The 21,845-nt window shown below is 41.3% G+C and overlaps 1 protein-coding gene across 4 annotated transcripts; it reads left to right on the top strand.

Annotated features, from left to right (window-relative positions):
• Positions 1-1,635: 1,635 nt before the first annotated feature.
• Positions 1,636-19,415, top strand: LOC124034154 (transmembrane protein 150A-like). 4 transcript variants are annotated; one of them, XR_006838527.1, is made up of 9 exons: positions 1,636-1,784; positions 3,204-3,468; positions 3,583-3,630; positions 3,790-3,876; positions 4,755-4,822; positions 8,435-8,562; positions 8,932-9,109; positions 15,856-16,304; positions 16,390-19,415. XR_006838527.1 is itself a non-coding variant. In XM_046346937.1 (8 exons), the coding sequence occupies exons 2-8, from the start codon at positions 3,287-3,289 to the stop codon at positions 16,152-16,154; spliced, it is 912 nt and encodes a 303-aa protein (XP_046202893.1). In that variant the 5' UTR covers positions 1,636-1,784; positions 3,204-3,286; the 3' UTR covers positions 16,155-19,415. The 4 variants fall into 4 exon arrangements, 3 of the variants coding, with proteins under 3 accessions (XP_046202893.1, XP_046202891.1, XP_046202892.1); XM_046346937.1 differs by having other exon boundaries at positions 9,010-9,109; positions 15,856-19,415; XM_046346935.1 differs by having other exon boundaries at positions 15,856-19,415.
• Positions 19,416-21,845: the final 2,430 nt, after the last annotated feature.

Below are 21,845 nucleotides of genomic sequence, written 5' to 3'. Positions count from 1 at the left end.
TATTTGTCAAACGGCAGCCAAGCATGGGTGTGTCAAGTCAAATCAAAATCAAATGTAAGTTTATTTGTCACATGACATAATACAACAGGTATAAACCATACAGTGAATATTTTATATTTATACTTACACGCTCTTCCTCAACAATGCAGGGTTCAGTATATGAGGTAAAATATTGTGTGTGTGTGTGTGTGTTAAAGGTATTACATTTTATTTGGGGTATTATCATATATCAATTTTTCTCTTTTAGCATGTGATCTCTAGGGAAATAAATGTTTCATTGGTCAGGTGTATGCACAGTCGTCCTGGACAATAGTGAGTGGCGAGGAGGAGCTTCACAGACCTGAAGTTATTTAGCCATTCATTGTTGCCATTGCGATCTGTAGATTGTTATTTTATAGAGTTATAGTGTCAATTAACTCGTAATATTCCTGGATTACTCATTATATTAATAAACCCTGATTTAATCAACATATGATAGGCAGTTGAAAATGTTTTAATGGTACAACAGTGTCACAGGAGGTTGGTGGCACCTTAATTGGTGAGAACTGGCTTGTGTTAATCACTGGAGTGGAATTAGTGGAATGACATCAAATACATGTTTTCCAGGTGTTTGATGCTATTCCATGTGCTCCATTCCGGGCATTATTATGAGCAGTTCTCCCCTCCGCAGCCTCCTGTGATTACAATGTACATATCAGCCTGTGTTGGCAAAATCCCTACATATCCTATTGAACCAAGCGTGGAGATTTTCTGTTGTCACAGTTCCAAAACCAGTCAGAAACGTCCAGTAAATGCAGCGTTCATGTGCTAGTCGGACCTACGATATTTGCTAACAGCTAACTGGTTTCACGCGACACGTGAATAACCACAACCAGTTAGCAAGTCTACAATGTCCGAGTTTCTTTAGTTCCGACTAGCACATGAACGCGATATACCCCTACGCCAATGACGCCGGTGGAGCTGATGCCGCGTTCAAAAAAACTGGAAAGTCGGAAAATACGAGATCAAATCACGACGTCAGTAAAAGTGGCAAGAGTTGGATGGCCGTTAAAATCAATTTTCCCAGTCGGATGTCGTTTTTTCGAGTTCCCAAATGGATTGAACGCACGGAAGTCGGATATTTTCGAGTTCCCCGTTGTTTTGAACGCGGCAAATTATATCCTTCGCCACGGTGGTTTTATGTCAGACATGACGAACTATGAGTATTCAACAAAACAATACATACTTTAAACTTAATTCCAGCGAATGATTGTATAACTAGCAAATTAGTTTTGAGGTTGAGGGTGTAGTATTTGGCAATTGAGGACAACCCAACTACTTTAGGTTTAGCCATAGAAAACCGGAGAAAACGAGCTCACGATACAGTTATAATGCCCTGATATTGGGAGCTGGTGGCGAAAAGTTTGATTAAAGAATTCATAGACTGAAACAAATAAATCAGATGACGTATGTTTAAGGACAGCAGATCGACATACAATCCTGAAGTCAGCTGTAACCGTCGATAGTAAAATAAAGTTTTAAACGATATTTGAGTGACTCTGAATACATCCAATGAATGGTGACTCCTCATCACTATCTATGGTCAAGGCCCGGCCATTGATAGTGATGTTGATGGTTAATGTAGTCCATTACGCTTTGTCCTTCATCCATTGTCTCGCAAAAAAAACTACAGTTACAGTGTCGATGCTTGAGTGGTACGCACGGTGGCGTGGGGCCTGAAATATTGTAGTTTTAAAGGGAAACCAAGGTTGTTGAGGTTCGTGGTGGGAGTAGCAGGATCTGGGGTATGTAAATAGTGATTTTCATGATATCTTTTTTTTTTTACGGATACAATGTTGTGCACGTTTAACGAGCATGTGTAAAAACGTACTGTTCTTTTCAAAAGCTAACTAGCATAAAATAGCTTGGTGGGTCAAAACTAGCCAGCCAGGCAATATAGCCCCTCTTTTGTTCGATTGTCAGCCGGTAGCCAGCTAGCGGTCTAACTAGCTAATTGCTGTGTGGAAATTTGAGAAAAATGGCCACCTAACCGTTGTGCCATCTGAAACAATCTGGCTGTCTGAACACATTTTACATGTACTACCGCTCTAAAGTGTACCGGTGTCTTGTTAGCAGCACTGAATGTTGGCTAGCTAACAACTAGTTAGCCGTTGGTTAGCTTAGCTAGCGTGTGTTAGTCCATACACAATCAGTTTGAGATGTCGTTAGCTAGGAGGAAAGACGCACTGGGATAAAATGCATGAGCTTGCTAGCCAGTTTACCTGTCACATTTGCAGTGTGTACTAAAATGTAAACAATTTTAGAATATAACTGGAATTAGCTAGCTAACACAGCCGGTGTTCTGACAATCTGCTGATGGTGAGTTGATAATCCATGCCAGCAACTGTTCAACAATGCATCATACATACATCAATTGTAGGTACCCCAAACCTTTTTGCTTGCTGCAGGTGGACCTCAAATAAACTACCACTAGTTTGCTTGATAGAGACCCCCGCCCTAGCCTTACAAAGTCAGACGCTGCAGTGGAGGGGCTGATCATTGTGAGACTTGAGAAGAGATATCCAGTTAAATGGGGAAATTGATCAAGCCTAGACAGGAAATAGGCCTAAACTGGCTTAGTATCATCAACCTGTATCTGTTCCCTGTGTAATTGTATAAGGAAACAATTGTCTCTCATTTGAGATGTGTTTACTGCCCAGCCCCCAACATGGTAGGAAAACCTATTGCATACATCTTCACCTGTTGTTATTTCTCAGTGTGGTAGTGGAAAACAAGAGCTTGTTTTATTTGGAGCATTACAGTGGGATTTCCTCTGAAAAGGTCATTTTTAGTTCATTCTAGTCTGAGCAAAGGTCCGAGTTCTAAACTGCACACTGTGCAAAATCACCACTTTATGATGGCCTCTGCTTTTGGCCATTGAATTATCCTCATTCAACACACTCATATGACCAATTACCTGTTGTCAGGTCGTTTGTCTTCTGTAGGTAGGCCAACCTTTGTGAAAAATGCTTATTTTAGAATTCCTGAGGTGCCTGATTTTTATTTATTTTAATGAAGGAATCTCAAAAAGTCAAGTCACCCTACTGAAAAATAAAACTAAATGGTAATCTTTGTCTCTTTCTTTCCTCCCTCTCTCTCTGCTCCCCTCCACCTCACATTTGACCTTTTTGTTCAACTCTCTTTCTTCCTGCTCCGTGGTAAAGACAGCTGCTGGTTGCAGGCACCGAGCGGTGCAACAGAAGCAGTGTGCCGTCCCCCTGTCCTACTCTCATGGCCCCCTCCATGTATGTCCTCCCTGCCTGTTAGTGTCCCCATCTGGTCCCCTCATTGTCTCGCTACCTTCTCCAGCCTAACGCCCTCCTTTCCCTCATGCTTTGGACAAAGCCGGCATACTGCCAGCCCAATGACTGCCTGGATCGTCCTGCCTGTCAGCCTCTCTGCCTTCTCCATCACAGGGATATGGATAGTGTGAGTCCTGGCGCCCAAGCATGTATCACAAAGTGATTGAAAGAGAAATATTCATAAGACATTCATGATTGTGGGTTTGAATCATTGTTGATTTGTGTTCGTTTTTCCCCACAGCTACGCCATGGCTGTGATGAACCATCACGTTTGTCCGGTGGAGAACTGGTGAGTGCTTCACTGAGAGTTTCATTAAAAGCAGTGGTAGTAAAGAAGACCGAGTTTTGTCTTTGGATTTATAGCCTACATTAACTTGATATACTGCATTATATCACCTGCTTGAAAATAATAATAGCTCATTTAATTGTTTTTCTGTCTTACCTGCAGGTCCTACAATGTTACATGTACAGAGGAGATAGCCAGGCCAGGCTTCCCAAAGACATGCTGCACCATACAGGACATCCCCCTCATCAGGTGTTACATTAATTTATTCTCTCTCTCTCTCTCTCTCTCTCTCTCTCTCTCTCTCTCTCTCTCTCTCTCTCTCTCTCTCTCTCTCTCTCTGCGCCTTCTGTCTTTCAATTTACAGTTTATTTTTGCATGGGGAACATATGTTTACATTGCTAAAGTGAAATATGTAATAAACAGACCGGGAGGTCCGTGGGGAGATGCACAATTGGCCTAGCGTCGTCCGGGTTAGGGAGGGGTTGGCCGGTAGGGATATCCTTGTCCCATCGCGCACCAGCGACTCCTGTGGTGGGCCGGGCGCAGTGCTCGCTAACCAAGGTTGCCAGGTGCACGGTGTTTCCTCTGACACATTGGTGCGGCTGGCTTCCGGGTTGGATGCGCGCTGTGTTAGGAAGCAGTGCGGCTTGGTTGGGTTGTGTATCAGAGGACGCATGACTTTCAACCTTCGTCTCTCCCGAGCCCGTACGGGAGTTGTAGCGATGAGACAAGAAAGTAGCTACTAAAACAATTGGATACCATGAAATTGGAGAGAAAAGTGGGGTAAAAGTTAAAAAAAAAAAAATTAACAGTAAACATTACACGCACAAAAGTTCCAAAAGAATAAAGACATTTCAAATGTCATATTTTGTGAAAATAGTTAAAGTACGAAATGCTAAATAAATAAACATAAATATGGGTTGTATTTACAATGGTATTTACAGACCAGAAGGGAAATAGTAACAACCTTGTAATAAACCAGTGACAGGAAGGCCTTTTCCTAACATTTGAATCATGGGCATATATAGGCCTAGTCAATGTCTTTCAATGAATTAAGTCTAGTGAGTGGATTTCTAATTAGTTTTGGGTGACATGTTGTTTCCTCCCCCATCTTGTGCCTTGTACAGTAAATGTGGCTCCTTCCCCCCTGAGAGCTGCCTGTTCAGTCTGATCGGGAATGTTGGAGCCTTCATGGGTAAGTAAGGCCTCTTCTCCATTCCAAATGGCATCCATAGGGCTCTGGTTAAAAGTAGTGCACTATGTAGGGAACAATAGGGTGCCATTTGGAACGCAGACCTCTCCTCTCATCATGCCACAGCCCACTCACTCACACTGACAATAAGCTGTGTCCTTTGTCTCACTCATCACTGATGTAGTGAAGAGCAAACTCAGTTTACTCACCTTTTTTATTTTGTGAAGTGTTTTTTGCATTAGTGTTTAAAGCTGAAATCCTTAATGTTGGAACTGCCATGTCCACTTGCGATATTATAACAACAATGAAGTTACTGTAAACAATAACAAAATATGTCTCTCCATCTGACATTATTGCATGCACGATAGAGCAGCAGATAGTGAATTTTCTTACCACATTGGCCGATGCTCCTCCCATCCGCTTCATAAACTAAAACAATAACAACATCCGTTTGGTGGACAGTGGTGCTGTTAATTTATCATTGAATCACAGCCTACTTCACCAAACGGGTGATTTAACAAGCGCATTCACAATCAATGACTGTCATTGCTCCAATGGGTACTTAACCATAAACATCAACGCCTTTCTTAAAATCAATACGCAAGTATATATTTTTAAACCTGCATATTTAGTTCATATTGCCTGCTAACATGGATTTCTTTTAGCTAGAGAAATTGTGTCACTTCTCTTGCGGTCTGTGCAACAGAGTCAGGGTACATGCAGCAGTTTGGGCTGCCTGGCTCGTTGCAAACGGTGTCCTAACAAAGACAGCCAACTTCGCCAAACGGGGGATGATTTAACAAAAGTGCATTTGCGAAAAAAGCACAACCATTGGGCGACTGTATCTAACCATAAACATCAATGCCTTTCTTAGAATCAATACACAGAAGTATATTTTTTTAAAACCTGTATATTTAGTTAAAATAAATTAATGTTAGCAGGCAATATTAACTAGGAAAATTGTGTTACTTCTCTTGCGTTCATTGCACGCAGAGTCAGGATATATGCAGCAGTTCGGGCCGCCCGGCTCGTTGCGAGCTAATTTGCCAGAATTTTACATAATTATGACATAACATTGAAGTTTTGTGCAATGTAACAGCAATATTTAGACTTATGGATGCCACCCGTTAGATAAAATACGTAACCGTATTTCTATGTGTTATTATATTATAATTAAGTCTATGATTTGATAGCCCAGTCTGACTGAGCGGTGGTAGGCAGCAGCAGGCTCGTAAGAATTCAGTCAAACAGCACTTTCCTGTGTTTGCCAGCAGCTCTTCGCAATGCTTCAAGCCTATCAACTCTCGAGATTAGGCTGGCAATACTAAAGTACCTATTACAACATACAATGGTTAAAGGTATAATAAATAATCCTATAATAACTACAACTTAAAACTTCTTACCTGGGAATATTGAAGACTCATGTTAAAAGGAACCACCAGCTTTCATATGTTCTCATGTTCTGAGCTTTTTTACATGGCACATATTGCACTTTTACTTTCTTCTCCAACACTTTTTTTGCATTATTTAAACCACATTGAACATGTTTCATTATTTATTTGAGACTAAATTGATTTTATTGAGTTAAAATAAGTGTTCATTCAGTATTGTTGTAATTGTCATTATTATTATATATATATATATAATATATATATAAATATAATATAATATATAAAAATTGTCTGATTAATCGGTATCGGCTTTTTTTGGGGGGTACTCCTATAATCGGTATCGGCGTTGAAAAATCATAATCGGTCGACCACTAGTATTTACCCCCCCTGGCATTTTTCCTATTTTGTTGCCTTACAACCTGGAATTAAAATATATTTTTTGGGGGGTATGCAATCATTTGATTTACACAACATGCCTACCCCTTTGAAGATGCAAAATATTTTTTATTGTGAAACAAACAAGAAAACTTGAGCGTGTATAACTACCCCCCCCCAAAGTTAATACTTTGTAGAGCCACCTTTTGCAGCAATTACAGTTGCAAGTCTCTTGGGGTATGTCTCTATAAGCTTGGCACATCTAGCCACTGGGATTTTTGCCCATTCTCTAAGGCAAAACTCCTCCAGCTCCTTCAAGTTAGATGATCTTTTTAATCATACCACCAATTCTCAATTGGATTGAGGTCTGGGATTTGACAAAGCCATTCCAAGACATTTAAATGTTTCCCCTTAAATCACTCGAGTGTTGCTTTAGCGTTATGCTTAGGGTCATTGTTCTGCTGGAAGGTGAACCTCCGTCCCTGTCTCAAATCTCTTGAAGACTGAAACAGGTTTCCCTCAAGAATTTCCCTGTATTTAGCACCATCCATAATTCCTTCAATTCGGACTAGTTTCCCAGTCCCTGCCGATGAAAAACATACCCACAGCATGATGCTGCTACCACCCTGCTTCACTGTGTGGATGATGTTTTCAGGGTGATGAGAGGTGTTGGGTTTGTGTCAGACATAGCGTTTTCCTTGATGGCCAAAAAGCTCAATTTTAGTCACATCTAACCAGGTTCCCTTCTTCCATATGTTTGGGGAGTCTCCCACATGCCTTTTGGCGAACACCAACCGTGTTTGCTTATTTTGATCTTTAACCAATGGCTTTTTTCTAGACACTCTTCTGTAAAGCCAGCTCTGTGGATTTTATGGCTTAAAGTGGTCCTATGGACAGATACTCCGATCTCCGCTGTGGAGCTTTGCAGCCCCTTCAGGGTTATCTTTGGTCTCTTTGTTGCCTCAGATTAATGCCCTCCTTGCCTGGTCTGTGAGTTTTGGTGGGTGGCCCTCTCTTGGCAGGTTTGTTGTGGTGCCATATTCTTTCCATTTTTAAAATAATGGATTTAATGGTGCTCAGTGAGATGTTCAAAGTTTCTGATATTTTTTATAATCCAACCCTGATCTGTACTTCTCCACAACTTTGTCCCTGACCTGGTTGGAGAGCTTGGTCTCCATGGTACCGCTTGCTTGGTGGTGCCCATTGCTTAGTGGTGTTGCAGACTCTGGGGCGTTTCAGATGTGTAATATACTGAGATCATGTGACAGATCATGTGGCACTTAGATTGCACACAGGTGCACTTTATTTAACTAATTATGTAACTTCTAGAGATAATTGGTGGCACCGGATCTTATTTAGGGGCTTCATAGCAAAGGGGGCGAATACATATGCATGCACCACTTTTCCGATTTTTATAATTTAGAAATTCTTTCCCATTTCACTTCACCAATTTTGACTATTTTGTGTATGTCCATTACATGAAATCCAAATAAAAATCTATTTAAATTTCAGGTTGTAATGCAACAATATAGGAAAAATGCCAAGGGGGGTGAATACTTTTGCACGGCACACATATATACTAATGTGTATGTTAGCCATTAGTTAGCAGCACGTGCAGAAGGGCTTCAAATAGGCTCTGCGATCAATAATGGATGTGGCCTTTCCTCCACTCCTCCCCCTCATCATCCATCACCTTCCTCCATTACTTCCTTTTCTGTCTTATTTATCACCACTCACTCTAACCCCTTTTCCCTGTGGTCCTCTTCACCTACCTCTCCCTCTCTCACCATCCCTTATTTCTCTACTCCTTCCTGCTCCTATCTCTCTTTCGCTCTCTCTGTCTCTCCAGTGGTGATGGTGTGCCTTCTGCGCTATGCCCAGGTGATTGAGCACAGCCACCGTTGCTGGATTAACACCAGCGCTCTGGTGTCTGGCTGCACCAACGCTCTAGGACTGGTCATGGTGGGCAACTTCCAGGTGATTCTTCTCACTTCATTACTCTACGTAAAGGCTGATTCCATGGGTGTGTCCAAAATGGTTCCATATCTCTCACTCTTGGCTCGAGCGACAATTACTAAGTGGTGGTGGGTTATATAGTCTATATTTTCCTCATTTGTTATCTCAACTTGGCGATTGCCTGTGTTTTCTAACATGTCTCCATATGTTAAAAACAAGGGGTATGGGCGGATGTGGGTGGCCATGTGCATAGGAGTGGGAGGGTTCAGGGGGACGTCAATGGGATTTGGGTATTCGGAGTGGGTTCACTTGTGCATTAAATGTATGTTTTCAATCACAGTAAAAAAAAATACATTAATAGATAAATAAGATTGTTCCCTCCTTGGGCAGGTTGACAATGCCAAGTCTCTCCACTACGTTGGCGCGGGTGTGACGTTCCCCGCCGGTCTGCTCTTTGTGTGCCTGCAGTGTGTGCTCACCTACCGGGTGGCCGTCACTGCCCTTGACTACTGGATGGCACACGTACGTGTGGCGCTGGCCGCAGGAGCCCTCGTCTCACTGGTCCTCAGTATCCTTTTTGACTCACTGCGATTGGTTAAGGGGCTGGGATGAGGGAAAGGGGTGGGGGCCGGGCATTAGACTGGTCGTGTTATTGGTCCTGATGGACTCCACCAGTTAGTAAAAGGTGACTGATAATTTATCCTTAGCGTTATTTAATTTCAATCAGTCACAGTTAAAGATGGAAGCCGCAGTAGGGGGAAACTGTGCCACGAGCAGAGGAGCGTAAAATTGCAGTATATATTGTGCTCTTCCATCGCGCAACGCTGTCTGAGGGGAATTAACAGTGTTTGTTGTTTGCAGTAACTTTGTTGTTGTATCACAAACGGACAACATTAACATGAAGGATTCCAGCGTTAATGTGGAATGTAGTATTGTCATTTCTCTTCTGTAATGAAACCTTGCAATGGCTAGTCTGTGATACCACCAAACAACTAGTGGGCCCCATGTGCTTCATATATATTTAGTAAGTCTAATTCCTTTCAGTGGTCTGTGATAAATAGGCAGATTTATAGTGGCTGTAGGAAAGTAGGGTCTGGGGGTCTGAAGAGGATGTGGGTGTGTGTCTGTAGAGGCCAGGGAGGATGTTGGGGGACGGTTGTTTGGATAGGTAGCTAGGGTTCTGTGGTTGGCTAGCTAATACATATGTGTCTGTACAGGTAGGCTGTTGGGGGAGGGTTGTGAGTGTGACCAGTTATTGGGCTAGATGGGTAGCTACGGTCATGGCTAGATTCTCCTAACCTGCAAGAGATGGCGCCGAAGAACATGGCTGACGTTTTACATTCTCTCAACCAATTGTGAATTATTATTTTTTTGTATTTTGTGTAACTTCTTTTTTTAGTTATTGTGTACACCATGTTGCTCCACCGTCTCTTATGACTGAAAATAACTTCTGGACATCAGAAAAGCGATTACTCACACGGACTGGAAGAAACATTTTCCTTTAACGAGTCCGACGAGAAGGATATCCTACTTTCACTGTAACAGGCCCAGATCCACACCTTTTGCATGAAGAAAAGACGCTGGAAAAGGGGACACAGATTGGGGATCCTTCTGAGAATCCGTAGGCAAGCGAGTAAACTCCCAATGCCTTCCATTCATCTTGCTAACGTGCAATTGTTAGAAAATAAAATTGATGACCTACTATTAAGATTATCCTACCAACGGGACATAAAAACTGTAACATCTTATGTTTCACTGAGACGTGGCTGAACGAAGAAACGGACAATATAGGTGGGATTTTCCATGCACCGGCAGAACAGAGACGCTACCTCTGGTAAGACGAGGGGTAGGGGGCTGTGTCTTTTTTGGTAAGGGGTTGTAAGAGTAGGCAACAATACATCTGCCATGCTGATCCTTAACACTGGGGCCCCTCAGGGGTGTGTACATAGTCCCCTCCTGTATTCCCTGTTTGCCCAGGACTTTGTGGCCAAACACGACACATTCATAAAGTTTGCTGATGACACAACGGTGGTAGGCCGGATCACTGACAACGATGAGACGGCCTATAGGGAGGAGGTCAGAGAACTGGCAGTGTAGTGCCAGGACATCAACCTCTCCCTCAAGTGAGCAAGACAAAGGAGCTGTTTGTGGACTACAGGAAAAGGCGGGCCAAACAGGGCCCCATTAATATCGACAGGGCTGTAGTGGAGCGGGTCAAGAGTTAAGTTCCTTGGTGTCTACATCACCAACGAACTATCATGGTCCAAACATACCAAGACAGTCGTGAAGAGGGCACAACAAAACCTTTTCCCCCTCAGAATACTGAAAAGATTTGGCATGGCTCCCCAGATCCTCAAACGGTTCTACAGCTGCACCCTCGAGAGCATCCTGACCGGTTGCATCGACCGTAAGGTGCTACAGAGGGGAGTGCGAACTGCCTAGTACATCACTGCGGCCAAGCTTCTTGCCATCCAGGACCTATATAAAAGGCGGTGTCAGAGGAAAGCCCATAAAATTGTCAGACTCCAGTCACCCAAGTTATAGACTGTATTCTCTGTTACCGCACGGCAAGCGGTACCGGAGCACCAAGTCTAGGACCAAAAGGCTCCTCAACAGCTTCTACCCCAAAGACATTAGACTGCTGAACAACCTACAGTTGAAGTCGGAAGTTTACATACACCTTAGCCAAATACACTTAAACTTAGTATTTCACAACTCCTGACATTTAATCCTTGTAATAATTCCCTGTCTTAGGTCAGTTTATTTAAAAAATGTGAAATGTCAGAATAGAGTTATTTCTTTCAGCTTTTATTTCTTTCATCACATTCCCAGTGGGTCAGAAGTTTACATGCACTCAATTAGTATTTGGTAGCATTGCCTTTAAATTGTTTAACTTAAGTCAAACATTTTGGGTAGCCCTCCACAAGCTTCCCACAATAAGTTGGGTGAATTTTGGCCCATTCCTCCTGACAGAGCTGGTGTAACTGAGTCAGGTTTGTAGGCCTCCTTGCACGCACACGCTTTTTCAGTTCTGCCCACAAATGTTTTATAGGTGTGAGCCGACCAAGTAATTGGGCGTCACTCTAAAGCGGGAAGGTGGAATAAACGAGTCAGGACTAGGTTCTCTTGATTGAACACAGTTCTCTATTGAGGGCATTTGGTCAACACAAACACTCCAACATAATCAATGAAAATCTTCCAAGGAAAAACATACATCTTCTCCAGATGAAACAGGAACACAATAGGATTATCTTTAAACTACAACAAAAAGTCACGGGATTGTCACCGTCTTAGTGGTTCTTCCTGGATAGCTCCTCTCTCTCGGTGGCCATCTTCCAGAGATAGTTTTCCCCTTCTCTCTCTGCTGGTTCCATTCTCTCTCTTATAGGGGAAGGAGAGTATGTCATTAGTACCGTCAGCTGTGCTTAATTGCCTCTGGTTACCTTGTCTCCCATGCCTTGTTGGGCTACTATCCATGAGCCCAGCCTGCCCTCTGGTGGTCCTTCCACATAGGGTTGAGGTCAGGGCTTTTATGATGGCCACTCCAATACCTTGACTTTGTTGTTCTTAAGCCATTTTGCCACAACTTTGGGAGTATGCTTGAGGTCATTGTCCATTTGGAAGACCCATTTGCAACCAATCTTTAACTTCCTGACTGATGTCTTGAGATGTTGCGTCAATATATCCACATAATTTTCTGTCCTCATGATGCCATCTATTTTGCAAAGTGCACCATTCCCTCCTGAAGCAAAGCACCCCCCACAACATGATGCTGCCACCCCCGTGCTTCAAGGTTGGGATGGTGTTCTTCGGCTTGCCTCTCCCTTTTTCCTCCAAACATACAATGGTCATTATGGCCAAACAGTTCTATTTTTGTTTCATCATACCAGAGGACATTTCTCCAAAAAGTATGATATTTGTCCCCATGTGCAGTTGCAAACCGTAGTCTGGCTTTTAATGGCAGTTTTGGAGCAGTGGCTTCTTCCTTGCTGAGCGACCTTTCAGGTTATGTCAATATAGGACTTGTTTTACCGGTTGCCTCCAGCACCTTCACATGGTCCTTTGCTGTTGTTCTGGGATTGATTTTCACTTTTCTTACCAAAGTACATTCATCTCTAGGAGACAGAACGCGTCTCCTTCCTGAGCGGTATGATGGCTGCGTGGTCCCATGGTGTTTATACTTGCATACTATTGTCTGTACTGATGAACGTGGCACCTTCAGGCATTTGGAAATTGCTCCCAAGGATGAACAAGACTTGTGGAGGTCTACAATTTTCTTTTCTGAGGTCTTTGCTGATTTCTTTAGATTTTTTTTGGAAGGTAGGCCTTGAAATACATGCACAGGTACACTTCCAATGGACTCAAATTATGTCAATTAGCCTATCAGAAGCTTCTAAAACCGTGACATTTTTCTGGAATTTTCCAAACTGTTTAAAGGCACAGTCAACATAGTGTGTATATACACTTCTGACCCACTGGAATTGTGATACAGTTGTTGGAAATAATTGTTGGAAAAATGACTTGTGTCATGCACAAAGTAGATGTCCTAACTAGAGGTCGTCCGATTATGATTTTTCAACGCCGATACCGATTATTGGAGGACCAAAAAAAAGGCCGATGCCGATTAATCGGCCGATTTATCAGAGGAAAAAATTGTTTTATATATATATATCATACACTCACACACATTTTTGTAATAATGACAATTGCAACAATACTGAATGAACAATGAACACTTATTTTAACTTAATATAATACATAAAAACACACACACACACACACAGCTCTGAAGTGACAATGATACTGAAGAGTCTGCTTAGGAGACAAATACCCTCAACTGTTTGAATAAAAATAGAGTTTAAGTTACCTGTGATGAATGTTGAAAACAAAAACTTTAATTTCTATATGCAGGAAATCATATTTTAATAATGGGCATGGTAAGAATTGACAACCAAAGTGCGAGTCATAATTCCCATGACACCTAGCAAAATCTGAATAGCGGTTCCTTCATTTATTCCATAGGATATTTTTAGAATCTCTTAAAATAACGTCTGTGTTTCGTGTAGGCTTACACCACCATGCCAATTTTATAACTGTAGATATCCATAGGACAAGGTAACTCTGATCAATATTGGCCAAATATAAGCGAAGATCATTTCTTTTGTAGAGTGGATTTATGAAAATATGTTGACAAACGTTACCTTATCCTAGTGGGATTTACAGGGGTATCAAAACACCGAGGCGGTTTAAGCCTGCACGAAACACAGACCTTATTTGAAGTAGATCAAGACATTCTCTATGGAAAACATGAACGGTAAAACAACGAAGGAACCCCTTTCAAGTTCAGCTGCAAGTTATTACAGGAATTAATAACGTGTCGACTATTTCTCTCTAAACCATATATATACCTTTGACTAATCCGGAAACTATCACCTCAAACAAAACGTTTATTCCGTTCCGTATTTTATCTAACTGGTGGCATCCATGAGTCTAAATATTCCTGTTACATTGCACAACCTTCAATGTTGTCATAATTACGTAAAATTCTGGCAAATTAGGTCTGGCAATGAACGCAAGAGAAATGACACAATTTCACCTGGTTAATATTGCCTGCTAACCTGGATTTCTTTAAAAATATAAAAATATATACTTGTGTATTGATTTTAAGAAAGGCATTGATGTTTATGGTTAAGTACACATTGGAGCAATGACAGTCATTGATTGATTGTTTTTTAATGCTAGCTAGCAACTTACCTTAGCTTACTGCATTCGCTAACAGGCAGGCTCTTCGTGGAGTGCAATGTAATCAGGTGTTAGAGCATTGGACTAGTTAACTGTAAGGTTGCAAGATTGGATCCCCCGAGCTGACAAGGTAAAAAGTCTGACGTTCTACCTCCTAGGCCTCCTAGGCCGTCATTGAAAATAAGAATGTGATCTTAACGGACTTGCCTAGTTAAATAAAGATTAATTAAAGGTGTGTGTATATATATATATATATATATATATATATATATACACACACACACACACACACACACACACACACACACACATATATATATATTTACACATTTTTAAAATCGGCACCCAAAAATACTGATTTCCGATTTGTTAAGAAAACTTGAAATCCGCCCCGGTTGGGACCTCTAGTCCTAACCGACTTGCCAAAACTATAGTTTGTTAACAAGAAATTTGTTTAGTGGTTGAAAAATGAGTTTTAATGACACATAATTGTATGTAAACCTCTGACTTCAACTGTACAGACTACCTCAACGCCTGCACATTGACTCTGTACCGGTGTCCCCTTTCTATAGCCTTGTATAGCCTCAATTGTTAGTAATTACTATCATGTCTCATCGCTACAACTCCCATACGGGCTCAGGAGAGACGAAGGTCGAAAGCCATGCGTCCTCCGAAACACAACCCAACCAAGCCGCACTGCTTCTTAACACAGCGCGCATCCAACCCAGAAGCCAGCCACACCAATGTGCCGGAGGAAACACCGTGCACCTGGCGACCTTGGTTAGCCCACCACAGGAGTCGCTGGTGCGTGATGAGACAAGGATATCCCTACTGGCCAAACCCTCTCTAACCCGGACGACGCTAGGCCAATTGTGCGTCGCCCCTCTGGGACCTCCCGGTCGCGGCCGGCTGTGACAGACCCTGGGTGCGAACCCAGAGTCTCTGGTGGCCGATGCAGTGCCCTAGACCACTGCGCCACTCGGGAGGCCCTTATAAATATTTTCTTCTTCTTGAACTGCACTGTTGATTAAGGGCTTGTAAGTAAGCATTTCACGGTAAAGTCTACACTTGTTGTATTCAGTGCATGTGGCAAATAATGTTTGATTTTATGTTAATTCTCCTAACCTTCTACAAAAAGTAAAATCTGAAAGCTGGATCCCTTCTAGCCATTACCACAAACTAGGGTTCTTAAAACATGATGACTCCTCAGAATTGTGAGTTCTCAGGGACAAGGCTGATCTTCCTCCTGCTGGAACTAAGTAGGGGTGAAGACTGCCTGGCAGGCTCAGCCATACTCTGAAGCTCTCATTAACATATTGATGGATGAAGAAGCATATTGATATATCCCTGCCTAAATATTTCCACAGCAACAGTACTGCACTCTGTGAACCGTGCACTCATTATTGACCATAGCATACTGTGCGTCCCAAATGGCGGCCATCCTATTCCATTTAAAGTAGTGCACTATATAGGGAATAGAGTGTCATTTGGGAAGTAAGCTTAGATTTCTTAATGTTGCCCTTCCTCCTCCATCGATGTGGCTGTTGCTTCTCCTTAACCGTCTTTCCTCAGGTGGTATTTTCTTCATTCACGAGAGCTTTGTCCTCCAGCATGCGGCGGCCATCTGTGAGTGGGTCTTCACCGTGGACATCCTGATTTTTTATGGCACCTTCACCTATGAGTTTGGCACAGTCACCAATGACACCATGATGGTCGGCCTGCAGCAGACCCACCACCACTCGGGGGTCATGATGGGCGGCGCGGCCGGGGCCATGACGCTGGGCATGGGAGCCAAGGGCCTCAAGTCCCCTGGAGGAAGTAGCACATCCACCCATCTCAACTGCACCCCTGAGAGTATAGCCATGTTGTAGCTTAGTGGGGATCACTGGAGGTCACCATGCTGCTGCAGAGAGGAATCACCACACAGGCAGCGGAAGTTAGGGCTCAATGATAGTACTGGCCGCCAGGGGAAGGAGGAAAGACAAGACATTGAAAATCACAAGATATGATTGACACACCGGGTCGGTATTGCTGTATTGGGTTTTCGTGTTGTAATAATCTGTCCGTTTCTCCACTACGGTCTAATTTTCTTTGCTTCATATGCAGGAAGGAAGACTTACAGGAAGGACAAATATATGGGATGATGAGGGATGATGATGTTCTGAGTGTTTCCAAGATGACAGCTGGCACATGGGCCTCCCAGCACACTGACCCAATGATACCTTTTTTCTTTCTTAAAGATCAGTGTTGTTTGACCGGTCACTGAGGCCTTTGCCAGTGTTCATCCCTGTCATGTCGGGATGGCAGACACAAACAGTTTCTTTTATATGCCAACACAATGATGTTTTTTGTGGCACATTTTACAGACTTCCTCTACCTGGTGAATGTGAGAGTAGAGTACGTTGTTGGATTGATCAGACTTGGTTTGAGTTTTGATTTTGTGTATACTCTGCCAATGTTTGAGCGTCATAGTAAAAACTATTGAATGTTTGAGAAGTGGAACAATGGATAGTATACTGTTATGTGCATGACAGGTTGTATGCACACGTCTTTGTATTTATCAAATCAAGTATGAATGAACTGTAAAACGATTTGTGAACTCAGAAACATAATTTGACAAGACAATTTGCACATTCTGTGCACAATATCTTCCCAATATCTCAAATAGCTGTCTCAAGAGGGCAAGTGATATGAACAACTTTATTTTTTAAATATGGTTTAAAATGATATCTCTGTATGTTTAGTTATTCCCTAGAAAACATTTTATAGATGTATGACATGCTATACATCTAGATGACATGATCTGAGCATCGAATGCTCGCACATACCTGCTGGTCTGTTCTGCCCCTCTGTTACTGGGGAAAACTCTGCGTCTCAATCACTCTTGCTTGATTTGTTTTATATTTCCCATGTTGCCACTGAATTTCCCTCACACTGGTAACATGGCTTATTGTGTTGCTTTTATGAGGTCACCTTTATTGTTTTCCATCTTTGTTGGTGAATTAATAGCCATTTCATCTGCCAAAGTAAAGTACACTACAGAGTATGTTTTGAAAGCCTTGCTTTGGAGAGTTTTGAACACATTGCTCTTTGTTATATGTCAAAGTACATGTAATTAAATATAGGGTCATAAATATGTCAACCCTCTAGGCTATGATCCATGTAAATATGACTAATTGAACAACAGCTGTCTTATCTGGAAAAAAAATACAGGGGTATCTACTGGTTGGATTCCAGACTGGTTCCTTGGAAGCCTTATTTGGAGACTGTGGGCAACACAATCTCTGTAAGAAACGTCTCGTCAAAGCCTGTCATTAATGTTCTGAGTCAGATACTGTGTCGAGAACAGTGCTCGTATTTATAAAGCCTCAGAGTCGGAGTCCCCTTTAGTCCACCCACTGTCCATGTAACCTTGTTCATTATGATAGAAGTGATCTTCGATCAGCACTCCTACTCTGAGATGCTTTATAAATATAGGCCCAGTTGTGTTGACATTAGGGAATAAAGAGGAGGATGCCTATATTGACCTTGTGCCATTGACCTGATAATGACGAGTGTCTGATGTGTGTCAACAGGTTGTATTGTTGAGATCCTCTCTGTCATGCCTCTGATGTGGAAATACATGAGGACATTTGTCATTTTAGAGTTGAGAGGCTGCATGCATGTACTGTGTGGGCGATGGTGTGCAAAATTGTTATACTGAAATAGATGTGTATGATATGTAGACCGTGACTTATGAATGACTTATTAAATTGTCTTTCTCATTGCCAAACATCTATAACTGAAATGGTACAGAATAAACCTCTCAACGTTGTGACTGAAAACCAACCAAATATACCCCAGGTGAGAGTCACCAGGAAACAAATGTGTTTCTGTAACCAACCAGCGCCACCTTGAGGCCAATGATTGTCTCCACATGGAGAAATCAAATGCAAGTCAGCAGTTTGTATGCTATGCTTTCTCCCTCTCTCTCTGGCACTTCTTTAGTAGGCCCCAGGGGTGGACTTTGCTACGTTGAAGGGGTTTCAATTAATTGAAACTGTCCCCAGCTGCCCATGGGAACCCCACTGACTGTTATTTAACAACTTTATATGGCGTATATATTCTGTGAAATAAATATTTTCAATTGTGGGATAATAATCATATACGGTCATTTTCCATGGAAAAAATGCCAATTTAAGTCCGCCCCTGGTTGGCACTTTTAACATTAGTGATCTATGATATCACTACCACGGTATTCTCTATTGGGTCATTGTGTTCCTGGTAAGAGTATATATTAAACTGTACAGTACAGCCACTGGATGGTTTTTCAGCCAACAAAACTATTTTCAACCGTGTTTTATAGTTTTCTTCATGTCAGCTACCTCTGTGATTGAGAGTGGACTTGATGTTATTCCAGAGAAGATGCATAGATTGTATTTCCTATTCCTATAGCTGGAAAAGATGAGAATCTACACTGGAATGTGATGGGTTGGCTCTGTTGCTATAAAACAGGCCACACAGAAAAGACAAGAAAATGAAAGCACACTGGTGGTTTCTGATGCAAAAATTCTGTAGCTCCTGTGTATGTATGTTCACTATGTTCGATCTTTTGGAATTTTCCCCCTTATCCCGTACCAGCCAAAAAGTTTTTTCAAATATTTGATTTCAAATGACCTTATTTTCTGATGTATTTCAGCACACTGTAATTTAGTATCAAGGTTAGACTTCAACAGGCAGCTGTGATGAAAATGTACCTACGTGGGATTGGAACTATTCTGTGTAAACATTGGTGTTCTCTTACAGTGGACATGGCCAAAACATGACAAAATGGAATTTCTATACATGATTGTTTTTGTTAATAAATAAATAAATGGATTCATGCACTCTTTCAAGACGTGAGAGAATAACAATTCCAGTAGCAGAAGACAGCCTGTATGTAAAATGATGTCTTGAATTCTAAATAACAGCAATGCACATCAAAGATGTAATAGTCATTTTATAATTTTTGAAAACTATGTAAAACGGGTGGTATGGGAGGGAAGTCGATTACCCCCTTCTGTAAATGTGCGATGTATCTATCATTTAGCTATTTTTCTTTTGTCAGAGATTTATATTCAAATATGAAATAAAATTGATGAATTATAAGCAAATTCTTTGCTCTTCGTATTGTTTATTTGTGGGCAGAAGATGGGTAAATCATGTTAGATTACACAAGCTGAAGGTTTGTTACGACATGACTGATCTGGGACGAGTCTCAGCTGTATCCCCTCAGAGAAGGGAGTAGGCTGGCTTGGCAGACATTGACTTGGCAGACATTAGCCTACCCACTAAAATGATATTTCCTCAATATTGCATAAATCAACATTTGGCATACCTTTGAGCCCAGAACATCAACCTCTCTCTTCCGTTCCTCTGCTCTAGCCTTGTGAAACCACACTAACTGCAATGTGAGATATTGCAAGATTATTCAGGTTTCATGAGGCCTTTACTATAATTAAACGTAGCATGTGCTCTATACAAGACAGCCCTTTGTTGTAGACCGAGAGAAATATGGCAGAACAATTATCACTGCCTTGAAATAGTGTCTGTTCAGTACTGTCCGCATTTCACAGCAACTGTTAATTTTAAGGACTCACTCACAGGACTTTGTTATTATGTCATATGCCTACTGAGATACACTCATTGACATGAAGCACAAACCAGTTATGCCAGCCAGTCCAACAACTGAATGCTATACATGCTTTATAACCACCCATTGGACTTGGTCTGTGTGTTAACAATGCTGGGTCATTCAACAAACTATTTAGTATTTGAGGAAATGCGATTGAGTGGACCTGAGAAAAACTACAGTTGTGAGATTGGTCCTTAATCTACAATGCCTTTAGAAATTATTAACACCCCTTTACTTTTTCCTAATTTTGTTGAATTAAAAATAGTTTAAAATAAGATTGTATGTCACTGATCTACACACAATACCCCATAATGTCAAAGTGGAATTTGTTTGTAGAATAAAAATAAAAAATTAATACAAAATGTAAAGCTGAAATGTCTTGAGTGAATAAGTATTGGACCCCTTTGTTATGGCAAGCCTATATAAGTTCAGGAGTAAAATGTGCCAAACAAATCACATAATATTTCGCATGGACTCGTGTTCAATAATAGTGGTTAACACACATTTTTTATGATTACACCATCTCTGTACCTCACACATAAGGCCCCTCAATCAACTAGTGAATTTCAAGCACAGATTAAACCACAAAGGCCAGGGAGGTTTTTCAATGCCTCACAAAGAAGGGCACCTATTGATAGGTGTAAAAAAATATCCCTTAGAGCATGATGACGTTATTAATTAGTCTTTGGATGGTGTATCAATACAGAGTCACTACAAAGATACCGGCATCCTTCCTAACACAGTTGCCGGGGGGAGGAAGGAAAATGCTCAGGGATTTTACCATGAGGCCAATGGTGATTTTAAAACAGTTACAGAGTTTAATGGTTGTGATATGAGAAAACTGAGGATGGATCAACAACATTGTAGTTACTCCAGAATACTAAATTATATATATATTTAATTTTACTAGGCAAGTCAGTTAAGAACATTAAGAACAAATTCTTAATTTTACAATGACGACCTACCCCGGCCAAACCCTCCCCTATCCCGGACGACACTGGGCCAATTGTGTGCTGCCCTATTGGATAAAGTGAAAAGATGCCTGTACAGAATAAAAATATTCCAAAACATGTATCCTGATTGCTACAAGGCACTTAAATAATACTGCAAAAAATGTGGGATTTTTAAAACCTTTTTGTCCTAAATACAAAGCGTTATGTTTAGGGCAAATCCAACACATCACTGAGTGCCACTCTTCATATTTTCAAGTATAGTGGTGGCTGCATCATGTTATGGGTATGCTTGTCATTGGGAAGGACTAGGGAGTTTTTTTATATAAAAAGAAACGGAATACAGCTATAAGCACAGGCCAAATTCTAGAGGAAACCCTGTTTCATTCTTCTTTCCAACATACACTGGGAGATGAATTCATCTTTAAAGCAGGAAAATAACCTATTACACAAGGCCACAACTACACTGGAGTTGCTTAACAAGATGACATTCAATGTTCTTGAGTGGCATGGTTACAATTTGGACATAATTCAGTTTGAAAATCTATGGCAAGACTTGAAAATGGCTGTCTAGCAATGATCAACAAATCAACTTGACAGATCTTGAAGAATTTCTAAAAGAATAATGGGAAAATATTGTACAATCCAAGTATTTAAAGTTCTTTGAGACTTTTTGAGACTCTTTGAGACCCTAAAATACTTACAGCTGTAATCACAACCAAAGGTGCAACTACAAAGAATTGACTCAGGGCTGTTTGCTTATGTAAATTAGATATTTCTGTATTTCATTTTTAATACATTTGCTACATTTTCTAAAAACATGTTTGCACTTTGAAATTCTGGGGTATTGTGTGTATATGTATTTATATATTTAATCTATTTTGAATTCAAGCTGTAACAGAACAAAATGTGGAATAAGTCAAGGGATATGAATACACTGTATGTTCACTGGGTTTTTT

The sequence above is a fragment of the Oncorhynchus gorbuscha genome, linkage group LG04 (assembly GCF_021184085.1).
Source record: "Oncorhynchus gorbuscha isolate QuinsamMale2020 ecotype Even-year linkage group LG04, OgorEven_v1.0, whole genome shotgun sequence".
In the NCBI taxonomy this organism is placed as follows: Eukaryota; Metazoa; Chordata; class Actinopteri; order Salmoniformes; family Salmonidae; genus Oncorhynchus; species Oncorhynchus gorbuscha.
The sequence above is the reverse complement of the archived record's forward strand: the minus strand, read 5'-3'. Positions and strand labels throughout refer to the sequence as shown.